Below are 17,700 nucleotides of genomic sequence, written 5' to 3'. Positions count from 1 at the left end.
GTGCGATAAATTTTTTGTCAAACTTGACAGTGATTTGAATATTTAAATCTAACGGACAGTGATCAAAAATATTTGAAAAATTTTGAAAATAATTTCTTTAAAAATAAAATCATGACTTTATTTTCTATTTCGGATGACTCTGAAGAACTCGTTATGCATTGAACACCTTTGAGTATTTTTGTGTTTTCACATTTTCTTATAGATTTTTTTTGTTTAACATTTACTTTAAGAGATGTTGCATTTTTTCCATGTTTAATAATTTTAATTACGTTGTTGTCAAATGGCTCTTGTGTGAGAATAAATATAAATGAGTTTAAACGTGTCTTTCTGAAATGAAAAACATGTTCTTTCACGCTATTAAAGCTACAGTATATCATACACATCTAATTAAGCTTTCACTATTTAATATTTATATTGGTTTTGAGAGCGTTTTCATTTAATTTTGCTGCATTGTTAATGTCTTTTTATTTTAGCAAATTTATTTCTTCTGTGTCCATTCTTCACTTTTCATACTGAATGACTAGAATATTTTATGTACATCGCTTTTTTTTTCTTAGATATTTCTTTTTTGCGATTTCATCCTTCGCATTTGGACTCAATGAATACCACAGACCACCCGTTACAGTTTCTTCTCAGTCAAGGCCAGGGAGGGATTTGAGATAAAAGGGGTGTGATATAAAAGCTTCATTGGGTATGACATTGAGTTAGATTTTTCCTTTTTTCTTTTTTTTCTGGTGGAGGTGGTGATTTATTGAATCCATTCTGAATGACTTTTGAAAGCATCCTATTGGAATTTATTCACTTTTTTTTAGTGGATTTTCCTTTTTTTTTGGTGTACTACAAAGTTCTCCCTCTTTAACGTCACTTCTTGTTAAAAAACATTTTTATCTTGAGTTTCTGTTTATCTGATCACTGCAAAGGCGCGTTTTATTTTACACACAACGTCCAAATGATAATGATTTATGATTGAATATCTTGGGAGATGACTTACAAAGTACACAATGATAAATTAGTTAAGATGAATAATGATTGGATTTCTAATGAGAATGAATGCTTTTTTTCTATAATTACAATTAAATTACAACAATCTCTGGCATGAGATTTCGATGACTAAAATTTAAGAACAAAAAAGAAATATCAACTAGAGATACTTTACATTGAGGTTGAGACTCTGCATTAAATATACTGCTATGTATGTATAAATAAATTGATGAAATATCCAGAATATTTCATCACATTCTTCTCTCCAGTGACCATCAATTTGGTCAAACTTGCACTACTGTTCTCTATTAAATAAGTATCTATACACAGTATCAATAAATCTTTCATGTCTCCTCTATTTAAGCGTATGACTCACTTAAGTGTTCGAAAAAGTACTCGAAGTTGGGATCATCGATTCCGGGAATTGTGGGACTGTTGGGAAGTGCTACATTTCTATATTGTTGCTGAAATGTTGATAAGATGTCGCGTATCTTTGCAATGATCTCTTGAACTCAGGCATTCGATTCCTGTGGACAAAAACACAGAACTAAGTACATCAAATAAGACTCAATTATGTTCAAAAGGGTTTATAGAATGATCTAAAAAATCTCCCTTTTAATTTATAATTAAAATTGACCTTAATTACACTGTGAGAGAAATCCGAAAAAGTTAAAATAACATTCCGGAAATTTCGTTTTTATAGGGTTTTTATAGGGTTATTATATGTTAATTTTACCCTGCAGTATTGATCCGAAAACGGTGTAAATATTACCCTTTTTAGGTGTATTATGAGTTTAAGTTACCCTTCTTCCATGTTGATTTTACCCATAAAAGGTGTAAAATCAACATTAAAAAATTTTGATATATTTTTACACCCAAAAAGTGTTAAGGTTATGACGAAAAAAAGTTAATCGCAGCCTCTTTTTTCTCAGTGTATAAATAGATAAGATTATATACGCACTGATAAGAGAAAGAATTCCAGTCCTGTATTAATGGATGTATCACCATAAATCAGATTTATACAAAAGCTAAGTATATTTTATATTTTTTATAAAGTGAATAAAAAAAGGGGTGGAAAAGCGTCCCAGGCTTTGCGAAATGCTCGAACTCGTGACTTTAGATGCTATACCGCAAAAGTACTTTCGCATCATTTACCGTTTACCGGTTCCCAATCGATTTGAACCAATTCATAAATCTCTCAAAAGATCCCCCAAAATAGTTTTAAAAGTAATAGAATTGATTTTCAGATAAATTTTTTTTATCGGTTATGGACCGGTTCATTACCGTTTCAAAACCGATTGGAATCGATTTAGTTTTGTCAAAAATTCCAATACCTTTCCAACGACCCCAAATATGACCCTATTTGCTTGATAAATGCGCACTCTAGTGTCTTTTTAACCTTTGAAACCTTTGAAATGAAAAAAATCGCACGACGCGTTTTCGAGCAATTCCAAAATAACATAATTTTAGACGGGAAGGGGAGGGGTAGGGGGAAAATGAGGGCCATGTTAACGATCCTTGGGTCGACTTATGTGGGGTCCCCCGAAGGTCCCAAGTCTCTATCTCTTACCGTTTGGCCTCTAGAGCTGATCACAGCTGGACGGGACAGACGGACAAACAGCGTTACGACATTTCTCAGAAATCGTCTGAAACGTGAAGATTTGTTAAGAAAAATGGTCTCCGGGGGGTGGAACGTGGAAATTTGGGGGGGGGGGGTGAAAAAATTGAGGGATTATATATACTGCTCTCTCCGTAGAGTTCAAGCAGTAAAATTAACTGCAGTAACATAAGGGAGTAGCTCTACAAAGTGAGTGAGTTGTAGTCAGCCGCTAGCTTAGCAGTGATAGCCAAATCAACGAAATCGAAAATAGGGATTTAGAGATTTTGAAATTTTGAAAATTGATTTTTTATTTTACTATCTCTTTGGTGGATTACCCATTATTCGCCACGTTTAGGGAAAATAACTTCCGCAGTTTCGTAGTTTCCTAGAAGTTTAGTTATTTCTTAAAAGTTAATTGATAACTTTTTGAAGTTTGCAAGACTTCAGGATAGAGCCCTGCACGGGTCGGGTTTTAGGTTTTTTTCCAACCCGCATCCGCAATGGATTTGACCTGTACCCGATCCGACCCGATGAAGTTTAGTGCTGCCCGACCCGACCCGGCCCGCAAAAAAAATTAATACCCTTATACGGGCTTCAGACCTAAGGTTTATCTATCTGGCTTAACTCCTCTAATTCCTCATCAAGCATGATTTTTTAGGAAATTGTTGCTAAGGATTGAATATTAAAGGCAAATGATCCATTAGATTTTGAAAAATCAATAAAATTTCTTGTTATTTAGATTTTTGAGACCTTCGGGCACTGGGCTAAACCTCCAGTCTGAAGCCGGCATTACCCAACCCGAGCCGCAAGGAAATATGTAAATTTACCCGTCTAGAACGATATTAATCCGAAAATTAATAACCTAATTCTTTTTTATTTTCCCATCTCAAAATATGAATTTGGATCCTGTTCAAAATATTAGGGCCATACAATACAATTTACAATGTACAACCCTAATACAATTTTGTTGAGACCTTGATGAGACCTCTTGCTTGAGTATTTATTGATTAAGATGGGGTTTTGTGAATCTTGAAAAAATGGAGATTCAGAATTTTAACTTTGAACTCTCATATCATGCAAAAAGTTTAATGTTAAGCTTGTTATCGTATCCTTATGGATTTGCATTTCCTTTGTATATTACCATTTACGAAAATCAAGTCATGGCGAAAATTGGATCGAATTAGTCCATTCTATTTTAGACTAAGAGAATGTAAATTTAAGTGGTCATTCAGAGTTTTAATGTTTTAAATATAGTCAACACATTTCACGAGACCTTTCATTTTCGTCGTTGATGATCAAATCAGGGCAATTAGAATAGCAGTTACGACCATTAAAAAATTTAGGGATTTATAGGGTTTAAAATGGACTTAGTTTTCCGCTCGTAACCTCTAATGCCCAGCTATAAAGCATACTGTAATTTGATCCTGTTTGGCAAATAAATAGGTGGATTATTCCAAACTTGTTTCTATACTCTGGCGTATGTCAATTTTGTCAATAATCACTTTTATAAAACAATTTTATGAACTTTTTAAAAGTATCGTATTTGGTATGCATGCAACTAGCAGAGGACGTAAAAATAAAAATTTTTATAATATTTTTGATTTAAAGCAACCGAATACGTTTTTAAGCCAAAAACTTCAAAATTTCGACTTCCAACGTTCTCAGTTTGGTTTTCTAAAGATATATTTTCGAAATACGACTTTCGAAGAAGTGTTAGGACCTTGACAGACCTGAGAATTAGCTGAGAGACGGCTTAGCGTAATTTTATTAGAAATAATGGTCAAACTACATTTCCATCATTTTCCACTAAGTCGTCTCTCGGCTCAAGTCGTGAATGTGTCTAGGGCATTAGACTAGGACATTAGAGACGTCCTTTGTGACTAGGGTAATCCAAACCATCCCCCATTTGTGTGTTTGTCCGTTGTCCCCTGCCCCTTGTGGAGCAGTAGATTTGATGTCGCCAAGCCCGCTTGCCATTGACGTGGCCCGTTTCTGGGCAAGACATACTTAATTTTTTTTAAAGCCTCGACACGATTAATAATAATTAGGAAAGACAAAGTGCATAGACATGCATTATTATTTTCTTGTACGAGCATGAGGATAGGCTATATCAGTTCCATTCATTGTGAAATTACATGCAGTGAATTTTACTGGATGCAAATGTCATATCAGAGAAATTCTTTTGCAGAAAAAAATATTTCGTAAAATTGTTCATAAATGTTTGTGAATTCTTACTGGACACTAGGAAATGCCCGTAAATTGTATAACCTACAAACAAGTTCGTAAAAGTTTGCACTTTTTTCACAAACATTGTTCGTGACATGATCACTTGACGAGCATTTTTTGTTTTATTTACAAACATTTGTTTGTAAAAACACAAAAAAATCGCAAAATTTTGTCATTTGTTCGTAAATTTTTGTCAGACAGACAAATGTTTGTATAAAGAACAAAAATTCTCGTCAAGTGATCAAGTTACGAACAAACTTTGTGAAAAAAATACAAACTTTTATGAACTTTTTAGTAGGTTATACGCGTTACGAGCGTTCCGTAAGTTCCCAGTAGGAATTCACAAACATTTACGAAAAATTTTATAAAATATTTTTTCTGCGTAATGACTCAAAGGAGATTTGAATTCGGGGCAATATATCAAAGCAAGTACTCTACTGCTTGACTTATAGAGTACCTTCAATTTTATCTATTTTAGTTCGAGCTATAAAAATAAAATTCTTCGATAATCTTTTGTCTACTTTTTAGTTTTAATGTAAGTATAGAAAATTTAAGTTACTATTCAAAATTGTAAGAATATTTTCCCTTTATTCAAACACTTGACACTACCCTATAATAAAGAATTTTAATTCAATATTATGTCTAATAAATTTCACTAAAATATAAATGTTAGGTGGTATAAAGGAATAATGACAAGAATAGTTGGCAATAACTGCTTTTGCCGGGATTACTTTAAGTCATCCCATTAAAAGGTGGAAGCATAACTTTCTCCCCTGACTTTATGACTTTCCAAGCTCGTGAGAATTACGAAAAACTTTCTGTTTACCATGACACACATAATCCACCTATTTATCGTAAACATTCAACCGGAAGTGACCTGAAGACTTTGCTGGATAACTTAAAGTTTGAGGGATTTACGACTTTCTTACCTTTAGATTATCAAAGTAGTGCATAATTTGCTCATAGTCCATGTCCAGGTCATCCAGACCGAGGCTCTCTCCGGGTCCCAGGTCACTGTCCTCACTGTTGGAGAACATGGGATTCCCCACGACCGTGGCACGCTTCACTTGATGCTGTGCCCGGGTCGAAGGACACTCTCCTGGTGGCGTCACGAAGCCACCATTGTCGTCGGATTCCGACTCTGTGCTCCTCTGCGTTGATTCATTCGCTGATTGTCTCTGCGATTGCTCCTTCTGTTGCACCTCCACCAGACCTGGTGTATTGAGAAAATATAGAGCAATTAATTAAAAGATAAATTTCACAAAAGAATTTATCTTATTCTTTGACGGTTTTTAATGCTATTCCTCGTTCATGGGAACAAGTGGCGCAGAAAAAACAACCAACCACCCCAAAACTCTGCATTTATTTGCTAATTTTCACGATGCCTTGTCTTTTCCTGGAAACATGAAAGAATCTCATTTTGCTAACATAATTTCATTATGTTTTTTTGTCCAATTGAGAGAATTCGCCACATGTTGAAGTGACGAGTACTAATTTTCCTGCGGTTATTGTTTCTTTCTCTTTTATTGTCTCTCCAAAATTAAAATTGTTTCATCTCTGTAATTTTTGAAAACCCCCAATTGGGGACAAAACAACCATTTTGCAGAAATTATTTATGTATTAGCATAAAAGTCCTCTGAAAGATAGGGCGAATTAACCTCTTGTAGCTATCCATCATAGATTTCATATTGGAGGAACTTATATCCAAGAAGTTTTTTATTCTCTACAGGGGGAAGTGGGGCACTTTTGAATTGGGGCAGCTTTAAAATAGGGTTTTTTCTCCTATTTTTAAATGGAACTGGATCTTACTATGATATAATTTTAGCTCAACAGACAAATTAGGAAGCTAAATTACATAACGATAAGACTCAATTCCATTTAGAAAGATTACTGATCTACTAGAGATCAAATAGATTTATAAATCACAAAAGCATTTGAAAATTTAAAAAATCGGTACTTAACCGATTCATTACCGATGAAAACCGATGCAGCCGAGTTCTAAATTGCAATACCTTTCCAAAAAATTTAATTTTAACCAAATCGGTTGAAAAATGAGCCTTCCAATGTGGTTGAACTTTGACCTTCAATAATTCAAAATGGCGATTTTTCCGGTCAAAAGTATGTTAGGGTGAAATGTTCGCCTGGACTAGCTCTAAAACATATCCAAAAATCATTGGAAAAGCTTGGGCCGATTTTGAGAAAAACCGAAAAACCTTATTTTAAGGGAATATTAATTATTATTAGAGATGTAAAATTATTTAAAAATCGGTACTTAACCGGTTCATTACCGATGAAGATCGATGCAGTCGGGTTTGAAATTTCAATACCTTTCCAAAAAATCCAAATTTAACCAAATCGGGTAAAAATGAGCCCTCCAAAGTGGTTGACCTTTGCACTACAATAATTCAAAATGGCGAATTTTCTGGTCATAAGTATGTTAGGGCAAAATGTTCGCCTGGACTAGCCCTAAAACATATCCAAAAATCATTGAAAAAGCTTGGGCCAATTTTGAGAAAAACCAGAAAAACCATGGTTTTGGAGAGAATAGAGGGGGGGGGTGGGGATTGGAAAAAACGTCGAGAGATTTTGTTTTTTTATTGGGGGTCATCGAAGACTGGAAGTCGATAGCTCTTACCGTTTAAGCTCCAGAACAGTGACAAGTTGAAAAAAAGACGATTATATAACTGCTCTCTCTTTGAGTACGAGCAGTAATAATAACAATAGAAAAATACAATATTTATAAAATATTTTGTTTGTAATACACGGTAAATGCGCTTAAAATCACGCACAGAGAAATCATAAAACGGTTAATGCGCTAACAATCACGCACAGCTCAATCATAAAACGGTAAATGCGCTTAAAATCACGCACTGCTTAATCATAAAACGGTAAATCCGCTTAAAACCACGCACAGCTTAATCACAAAACGGTAAATGTGCTTAAAATCACGCACTGCTCAATCATAAAACGGTAAATCCGCTTAAAACCACGCACAGCTCGATCACGATAACGATAACTCTTACCGTTTAAGCTCCAGAACAGTGACAAGTTGAAAAAAAGACGATTATATGACTTTGCTCTCTCTTTGAGTTGAAGCAGTAATAAAAGAAAAAAAGCCCTATTTTAAAGGTTCACCGATACAAAGATGTCCCACTTCCCCCTATTATCTTGTACAATGTACAATTTTCTAAGTAAAGCATTATGGAACCAAAATTCTAATAATTTGTTTATAGCGTTCTTGGTTCTGTCTCTATGACCACTAAGAGTGAAACAGTGAGAAAGTCTCAAATGTCCCAAATTATAAATGGTTCCAAATTACCGCATTTTCATTTTACCCTAAATTAAAAGAGTTATCAAAGCTTTGGTTCTATACTTCAGGTATTTTACTTCTTCAGTAGTTTCTTGAGTAGTTGCTGAAGATGTTGAAATTTTGCATAACAAAAAAAATTGGTAAATTTCCAAAATGTTATGGAGATCATTTGTCCTTTACGTGTAATCTTAAGTAAAAATTTCCTATAATTCTTGCCTTATAGAAACTTAGAAAATTTAAACCATATGACTAAACTAAAGGTCTGAAAATTGTGTTAAACCCTCTTACCGTAATTTACAAAATTTTTACATTCAACCTTATATTGTTAAATTTCGCTGTAAAATGGCGCAAAGGGGCAAGTTCATCTTCAAATTCAAAAAGCAGAAACTTCCACATGATTGTCATTGTCATCTCTTAGGGATGCAATTAAAATTAATTTTGCTCAAATTTGAGGTAACAATCTTCCATGCACTTGTGAAAACTTGAGAGCTACTTTCTGAATTTCATGCAAGCATTTAAATAGTTGGACTAATGAAACTCATTTCATGATTTTTTTTTTACAAAAAGGTACCGTGCAATGAAGACATTAATTTAAAAACAAATTATACCATTTTATTATAAATTTGAATAAACAGAAGTTGATGTTTAGACCTTAAAAAAAACATTTTTGAATAATAAATTAGTATAAAAATTAGAGTTTAAAATTATACAGCATCTTAAGAGATACAAACAAGACTTTGTTAATTTGTATTTATTTAAAATAGAAAAATCTCGCAGTTAAAATAACTCTTGAAAAAATATTTAGATTTTATAAAACTGCTCTGTCTTCCCTTATTGAATTAAAAATTAGCAAATAGATAGATAGATAATTTTATCAATGTTCAAGATTTTGCTTTCTTTAGGGTTGATTCGGATGATATGATTACATGTAAAGTTGTTTGGGGAATGTGGGACAAATGTGACGAAAAAATGTTCTATTTTTTTTCGAAATTTCCTCTAAAACCTGATAGTTTTCGATAGAATATTTATTTCACAAGAAGTGTGCTTTCCAGACGTTCTTATAAATTTTCAAAAAGATGTTTTTGGTATGAAAAATCTCTTCATTCATCTCATTCACTTAAAATAGAGAGAAAAGGTGAATTAAAGACGAAATGAACTGAATAAATGTCCCTAGCAATGCAGATTTTAAACACATAAGAATTTCAGGAATTCAATTCTAGAAACTTACAATGAGTTCGTATTTAGCTAATCTAAACTACTCTGAAAACTCAAATTAATTTATAAATATTAGAAGATTATTTGACCAAAGTTGATATCTCTGGTCAAAATGATATTTTGTAAAGAGAACACAAAATTTCAACATTATTTTACTTAACTAATTAAAATTAAGTATTTAATAAGTACTTAATTAAATGTAATGCCTTATATTTAAAAGTTTCAGAAATACTAAATAACTACTTATCAAATGTACGAAATTGAGACAATTCGAGTAGCACTTTAATATCTTGTGTTACCCGGATAGATTTTTAATAACAGTTTAAAAGACTTGGTGTTTTATCTTGCAAGATATCGAATTTAGAAATTTTCAACTTGTCACATTTTGCCCCAGGCTTCTTTACCTTTTATTTTTTTATTGGATAATGATTTATCCTGAAATCATTTAATCATCTATTCTAATTATTTATTGTTTTTTATACGTTTAAGCCTTCTTTTTAAGTTTAATTTAATTACATTAATTAATAATTAATAATAATTAATAATGGGCGTAGTTAAAAAGAGTTTCATGGTATCTTTCAGAACTTACAACATCTTCTTTCCCTTTCTTTAAATAAACCTTTCTAAAGATTTAAAATAAATAAATTCATAAAATATACTTAAGTTTTTTCAATCAAATTTCATTTATAGATATGGAAAGGAAATGTTCGGTAATCTACTCATAAAAAGTTGCAGTTTTATTCTCCAATAGTGTCTTAGCTATAAGGTAAATGTAAATGGAACTCTATTTTGCACAAAATGTCGTTTATGCTCGAATATGTTCAAAGTATTCAATCTTTCCGTACAGAAGTAGATCTTGAAAAATTCGAAAATCTAATTGAAGATTCAAAAAAGAGACTTTCTTACTTCTTAATACTTTCGCAAGGTGGCGGAAGTTACATTTTTTCGAATTTCGAAGTGCTCAAGTGTCAAAATGTGACGGTATTCACATTTTTATGAGGAAAAAACAGAACAACGACGTTTACTGTTCTTGCCCCAGTATTTAATCACTCCATAATCACTGAGTAACTCTTTTTCCAGTTTTTTAGTGGGATATTTGATAAATTTTCCCCAACTTGTTCGAAAATTTAGTATGAAAATTCGAAATTGCCTTTTATCCAAGACACTATTGGAGAATCAAAATCTACTTCAGTGTGGGCACAAAATGTGTTTTCTTTTAATGTTTTTTTTTGTTCAATAGAAAATACATTTCTCGTATTGTCCATGTGATGGTTGAAATATTTCCTCTTCGAATTTCGAAATGTATCGAGTTTGCACATGGGTCAGTTTCCATTTTGTTGTGAAGGAAAATAAAATAACGATGATTATAATTTTCCTGTTCCATTATAAGACCTCTCAAAATCCCTAAATAACTTTTTAAGCCGCTTTTTAGTGTGGCCAAGATCGAAGGAACACCTGTCCGACAGGGAACACTCATTGGTAATTTCCTCAAAATATTGAAATTAAGTAATATGACATTTCCTTATTAATATTCCCTCTTCTATAAAGATAGATGTTCAAACTTCTTATCTTAAGTGGTACAAAATAGGATGCCAATAGGTCACGATACGATTTCTTAAAGTACCGATAGGTACTACTTCGACCCTATTTTATAAATTTTCACAGCATTATGCAAAAATTTTGTTTGAAAATTCGAAAATAAGCTTGAAAACTACATTTTGTCCAAATAAAGTTACAATTATCTTTTAGCTAAGACACTATTAGGGGGAATAAAATATCCAGCTGTGAATGAACAGAATTGCAAACCCGTTGAAATTTGATACAGTTTCACTATTGATCTTTTAAGTTAATGCCGAAATAGCAGAATGTCAATCATGTGTAATTGAGTGGAAAAGATCATTTTCCATCTCAGCACAATCCTCTCATCCTGTGGAATTTTCCCTGAATTGCATAATCTTCAATTATACCCATCATCCCGATTTTTAATTGCATCCTTGAAATTGATTTTCCATGTAAGAGGATTTCATAGTATATAAATTCTCCCCATCATCCCAGTATATATCTTTCTTGCCGGAAAATCATTCAATTTCCCACAAAACGATGGGAAGAAAAATGTGTCTGATAAGCCAGTGAAAGTCGAGAAAATAATTCAGAAATGTAATGTGGGGGTGGATGAGAGAGTGACAAAGTACAAACTCACCAATGCCTGAATCCAACATCGCATCAGCGGATTTTTCTGTTGAATGAGCATCTGTGGTAGCTCTATCCTGCGTCACGTCACCCAATGACTTTCCAATTTCGCCGAGTGCCTTCTGGGCTAAATCCTCAGCCGTAGGAGTCTGCCTGGGTGACTTGACGTACCGGCTCTGCTCCAGGAAGATCTCTTCAACATGATGCGCCGGCGGAAGCGGTGGCGGCGAGTCCATGTTGAACAAAGCCGCATTTATCTGCTGTTGCGTATAGTTGAGATGGTGCTGGCCGCTATGCACCACTGCCTCCTGCATAATGGGATAGGGTGACTCGGATGCGGACGAACTACTCCCAGCCGCCTGCATCCGACTCACTCCACTCCCATTGCGATGATGCTTATGATGATGGCGCCTCTGTGGAGGCATTATGCTCTCCGGGATGGGCTAATTTCGCGCAGAAACAACAAAATTTTCAATAAAACCATCCCCATAATTGCCTTAAATTCTAACATTCTTTCACACAACATCATGCACTAAAAATTAACTTAAAATGATCATTGAAAACGTTTTGTAGCTATTTTTGTCCATAAAGTTCGAAATTATGGAAAGTAGTATTTCCTAAAAGTTCATAAAAAAAATTTAAAAAAAAATGTCAGTGTTTTTTTGAGTACTTAGGGTAAGTGTGCCAAATTTCGGCATAGTTGCATGCAAGCGTCAAAGTCTCAAGTTTTAAATTTAATATTTTAAATACAAATTGATTTTTTTATTCTTTCTTCTGAACGAGTGTTGCTTGGAACCTTGTAAAGAGTTTAACGTCTTTATTTACTCTAAAATCATTCTTAATACATTTTAAAATGAATAAAAATATAGACATAGCTTTGGTGCCCTATTTCGGCCACCTTCATTATCATAGTTCCTTGCCCTTCAGGAATTGTTCCAATATCTTTTTCACGTCATCTCGTTTGTCGAAGCTACATATTTTTGTTATTCTTTTTCATTGTATAATCTCTAGAGTATGTAAAAACTAAAAATTAATGGAAATTCGAGGAACAAAAAAGGTGGCCGAAATTGCAAGCTGGCCGGAATTTGGCACACTTACCCTAAAAGCGATGAATTTAATTGTTATAATATCTTTTCAGAATGTTTTCAGCAGGATATTGTAATTTTTATAGTATTATAAAAATTCAAGACTATAAAATACTATTATAAAACTGTTATACTAAAAATGACATGTTCTAAGGCGATATAATGATCCAACAATGTACTGAATTAGCTTAGAACTACAGAAAATATTTCTTTCGTATAAAAATTTAAAGAAAATTGCTCAATTAATGAGAAATAGGCTTGAAAATCTTTGGCGATATTTTATTTGATCTGTATGATTAATTAGTGTTAAAATTCTGTTATAAAGTTCTTGTTCGATTATATTTTTGTGTTTTAGACTCTTAGAAGACTTCAAAATAGTAATTTTATTCAATTCTGGTATCGCAAGTTTCTTACAACTTAAACACGTTTTATCTTTCTCAAAAATTGCCTCATATTTATCTTGAAATTACCCCACAATGGGAAACTTTCACACATTCTGCCTTTCAAGTGAAATGAATTTCTCCACAATAGACTAATGAATTTTAAGGATTATTGTTATTATTTTTATTAACTCTAAACCCAACTGTAATGACCAGCGCACAATAACTTTTGTTTGAAAACATGTTTTCAAAATTTCCCATGAGAATGAGCGAGATGACTAGATCTAGATCTCACTCACTCTCATTTAAATGTCAAAAACATGTTTACTAAACAAAAGTTATTGTGCGTTGGGCATAATTCAAAGAATATACAAAGTTTTACTTCTGTTTATCATCTTTTTGCAAAATGGTCTCAAAATCCATTTTGCAATTTAGGGGTAAAACTGCCCCACCCTCCCCTACTATTAATTTTCTAGAAATTCTGTCTTTCGTTCTTCTCAAGTGGTTCTTATATCGGAAAAATAAGAGATGACATCGGATTATCCAAAACAAGATTGTCACTTCAATCAAATCAAATCAAGATGTTTCCTTTAAATTTAGAATAAATAAAATGATATGTTAGCGTATTTTCGGATCCAGATGAACTTGGTTATTTTGAAATTCACCGGTGAGTAATGGGAAAACTCCCTCTCGCTTTGTTAAAATTCCCTAGAGTGTGTCTCAGCTAAAATGAAAAATCAACGGATTTCCTCTTGGAAGGTTCTTTTCAAAGTTTTCAAATGTTAGAACATTCGTTTAAAACACTTTCAGGTTCAAAGGATATATGCTTTAATAAATGAATTTAAATTAATAAATTCATTTGGTAACTTGATATCCTAGTAGAAGAATTCTGTAACTCTCTGACAATGCTATGTGACAAATCTCTTTTGAATCTTAAGAGTTCGGAAAAGTGATTCTATGGAATTGTCATGTGGAAAGGTCAAAAGTCATATACTTTCTTAATTTTTGGAGACCTTCTACACCCCTTGTTAGACAATTTTATTGATCTTTCTTCAAATACATTATCTCAAATGAGTTTCTGAATTTAATGAAAATTAAAGGACAATCATATTCTAGAAATTCATTTAACTCATACAGTCTACCATGAATCATAAAAGATTTTTTTTTATTCGGATGATTATAATAAAAATTTGCTTTCATTTACGATAATTTTTTTACGACACTTTTTATCATTGTTCATTACCATAAATGTTTAATAGAAAATTTTGCAATGAACATAGGAAAAATTGTTATACGTTCCTAAATAATTGAGAACCCAAGATTGCCTCATAAAACACTTGTAAGACATTTCCATTTGGGGAAAATTTCAAGATTGACCACAAAATTATGGAAAATTCCAAAAGCTCCCCGTTATGCTTTGAAACACAAATCTCAAACATTCAACTCATACACTTTCTGCACCATTTGCACACAACGAGGAATATCTTACCCTGTGCGAAATCCCATTCATATAATTAGCATTTGCGGTGACACCAATATTGCGATGTGGCGGAACGGGTGGTCGATAATCCTCCCGGTTGCCTTCAGACCCTGGAATGCCATGGGGCGGCAGAGGTGGTGGATTACCATCTGAGAAGCTTTAGTGTCAAGAGAAACATTGAGAAACAATTAAAATACAATTTCATAATTCCCCTTTTGGCTTCAGGGTAAATGCCGCCCAATTGGAAAATTTGATTGCACAAGACACTCCTTTTCTTCATCCTTTTGATTTACAGTGACTAGCAAAATTGTCTCTAATTTCGTTATACATAATACATTATATACCTTCAAGGCATAAGCTTTGAGTAGGATTTTCAGTGAGAAAAACCTCTTCAAATAAGCTAAGGGCCTTGGCAGACCTGAGGATTAGCCGAGCGACGGCTTAGCGTAATTATATTCGAAATAGTAGATAAACTATTTTTCTATAATTTTCCACTAAGTCGTGTCTCGGCTTAAGTCATATGTCTGTCAAGAAATAAAGTGTAATATATTCGAACATTCACTGGAAGCTTAAAATTACGAACTTTCGAAATTTTTGACAAATAGCACAATCCACAGTGACAAATTTTCCTATTACAATATATTTGTGGTTATATCTTTTACGAGTTTTATTGTTTTCCATCAAAAACGCAATATCAGCGAACTTTTTAGGTTTTCATTCATGTTTTATGTACCTTACTGATTGTGCAAAATTACATTGATCTAAGATCACACGGTATTTTAGATATGGCCGCCATAATATCAACCTTGTACGAAAACTTAATTTAAAATTATTCATAATTAAGTTTGGATTATTCAATTTTTTCTAGTTATTTTTTAAATTTATTAATTATTCAATTCGAAAAACAACAATTCAATGACATTTTGTACATAGAGGAGACTGGGGCAAAAAGTCGCAAAGGGAAAATTTCAAAATTCATTATCTTCCAGGATAAAAAAGATAGCGGCTTAAATTTTTTTCTATGGATAGTCTCAATAGACTTTCTTCTTAGAATTCGAACAAGGAATTTAAAAACTAAAAAAATTTCGAAATTTTTAGCTCTGTTTTTAAAATAGTTTCCTTGCAGAAGATAACAATTATTAGCTATTTATTTTTCAAAATTGATGCACTGGTGAATATTTCTTATATGGGGTCCCGGTCAAAATGCCGAAAGCCAAAACCCCGAATGGGCCAAAATCCCGAATTCTTAAAAGCGTCATAGCTACTCCCAGGACTGCACCCGGGTTTGCTGGAGGCAACGGGAAATCTTCTGTGTCTTGGAAAATTATTCTAAACATTTTCCCCTATATAATTTCATCTTTTCCAGGATTTTGAACATTCGAAATTTTGGCTTTCGGGATTTTGGCTTTCGGAATTTTGGCTTTCGGGATTTTGGCTTTCGGAATTTTGACTTTCGGGATTTTGGCTGCCACCGCTTATATGATTTAGATTCTTTAAATATGAAACCGCTATCTATTTTACAATTTTACGAACATTCTTTTCCCCATAAAGCTTTTTATTAAAACGACCACTTGGGGCAAAACTTAAAACGGCGCGGCGGGGTAAAAACTAACAAAAGACATGGTGCAAAAAGTAACAAAAACCGAAGGAATTTCTGATGTCTCACGGCGAAAAGAAACATGATTTCCATGTGTCGCCGCTTGTTCTTTGCATAGGTCAAACAATTTGCTGCCCCTTGTGTGTTTTTTTTTCTAAAATAGCTTGAAAAGCACTATTCTCGCTCTGATAGAGAAAACGGTGTTTTACAAAGATGTAGAGGAATAAATTTCCTATGAAAATATGTCAACTAGATATATTTTTTTTAATTTAGGGTAAATGTCCTAATTCAAAACCTTTTCCAGACGCTTTAACTTTGACAGAAGATTCAACACATTAAGTTCATTTTTTTTCTGAAGAGAATTAGGGGAAACTGGGGCACCACCAAACACGGGGTACCACCAAACAGTAATTTTTATTTCTAAACTACTTGGACTATCTCGACCATTCCTTCAGTGGACAAGCATCCCTATAGTGGCTATAAATCCCTATTGGTCTTATCCTCTGATATCCAATAACCGATTAAAAAATCGCAGTGTTTGGTGGTACCCCGTGTTTGGTGGTGCCCCAGTTTCCCCTATATAAATTTGCTCCTTGACTCTTCTAAAATGTTACTGTTTAGTGGAAATTCTTTAGATATAATTTAAAAACTTCTTAAGTACAAGAAAATACGCGAGCGTAAAATGCTTCTATTGGAAACATATTAATCCAAATGGAGACAAGGGAAAGTTTCTAATTGGAGACAAACAGTGTAAGTGAAACCGCGACGAAAAGCTTCCAAAACCCTGTTAAGTTGCTCTTGAGTGTAGGATTTGTTCTTATTCCTGGTCTTTTCACCTTTCCCATCTAAAACAATGAAAAATCTCTCCAAAAAATCATATTTCCGGGGTTTCCTATTGAAGCATTTGCAGACACTTCAGAAAAACCCTTTTTGTTCACGAAATAGGTAATTATTTCATTTGAAAACTTAATGTTCCGTTAACAATAAAGATTAGCACTTAATTTAACTAAAATTAGCCAGAAATATGACATAAATGTTAAACAAAACGAATAAACAACAGTCACCTCATAGTGTTTTTCATTGAAAAACATGGTCAATCGATGAAAAATTCGATGGTGAAAAGGTATACTTTTGATTTTTCTGAGAAATTAACAAATCAACATTTGTGAATATGAATGGATTTTCGCTTTATTTGAAGCAAAATTAATTAAATAATGAAACTGTGGTATAGAAAATACATAAATATAATAATTTAGTACTGTATTTATCATGAAAACAATGACGTTTCCATTTGGAGTAGCAAAAAATCTCCATTTGGAACAGATTTTGAATTAGCTTAATTTACCCTACGGAACCCGTAATAAAGTGAATCAAAATGTGATAATACCCCATGTCTGGTACTCTTTGCCACAGAATTTTTGAGAATGGTCACAAAATCATCTTTTAGAAAACGGCTCGATAAATATATTTCCTTACAAAATAGAAGAATATAACGTTCACAAAGTTGTAGAGCGCTAAATTTTCTATAAAACTGCCCTAATCAAAAATTTCTTTCGTGCTCGGGTAGCTTGTAAAAAAATTAAATATCCGTTTTGTGACTTTTTGCCCCAGTCTCCCTTATAGAGTTGCATTTGCC

The 17,700-nt window shown here is 33.1% G+C and overlaps 1 protein-coding gene across 2 annotated transcripts in view; it reads right to left on the bottom strand.

The window, feature by feature from the left end:
• Positions 1-259: 259 nt before the first annotated feature.
• The window catches only part of LOC129807640 (transmembrane protein 132E), a 172,612-nt gene continuing 155,171 nt past the window's right edge, over positions 260-17,700 (bottom strand). For both annotated transcript variants that reach the window (XM_055857049.1, XM_055857050.1), the window contains exons 13-16: positions 14,477-14,624; positions 11,533-11,965; positions 5,737-6,020; positions 260-1,508 (exon numbers count right to left, since the gene is read on the bottom strand). In XM_055857049.1, the coding sequence (XP_055713024.1) occupies positions 1,494-1,508; positions 5,737-6,020; positions 11,533-11,965; positions 14,477-14,624 (880 nt within the window). In that variant the 3' untranslated portion in view covers positions 260-1,493. The remainder of the gene's footprint in view (positions 1,509-5,736; positions 6,021-11,532; positions 11,966-14,476; positions 14,625-17,700) is intronic.

Source organism: Phlebotomus papatasi, chromosome 3 (genome assembly GCF_024763615.1).
Source record: "Phlebotomus papatasi isolate M1 chromosome 3, Ppap_2.1, whole genome shotgun sequence".
NCBI lineage: Eukaryota > Metazoa > Arthropoda > Insecta > Diptera > Psychodidae > Phlebotomus > Phlebotomus papatasi.
The sequence above is the reverse complement of the archived record's forward strand: the minus strand, read 5'-3'. Positions and strand labels throughout refer to the sequence as shown.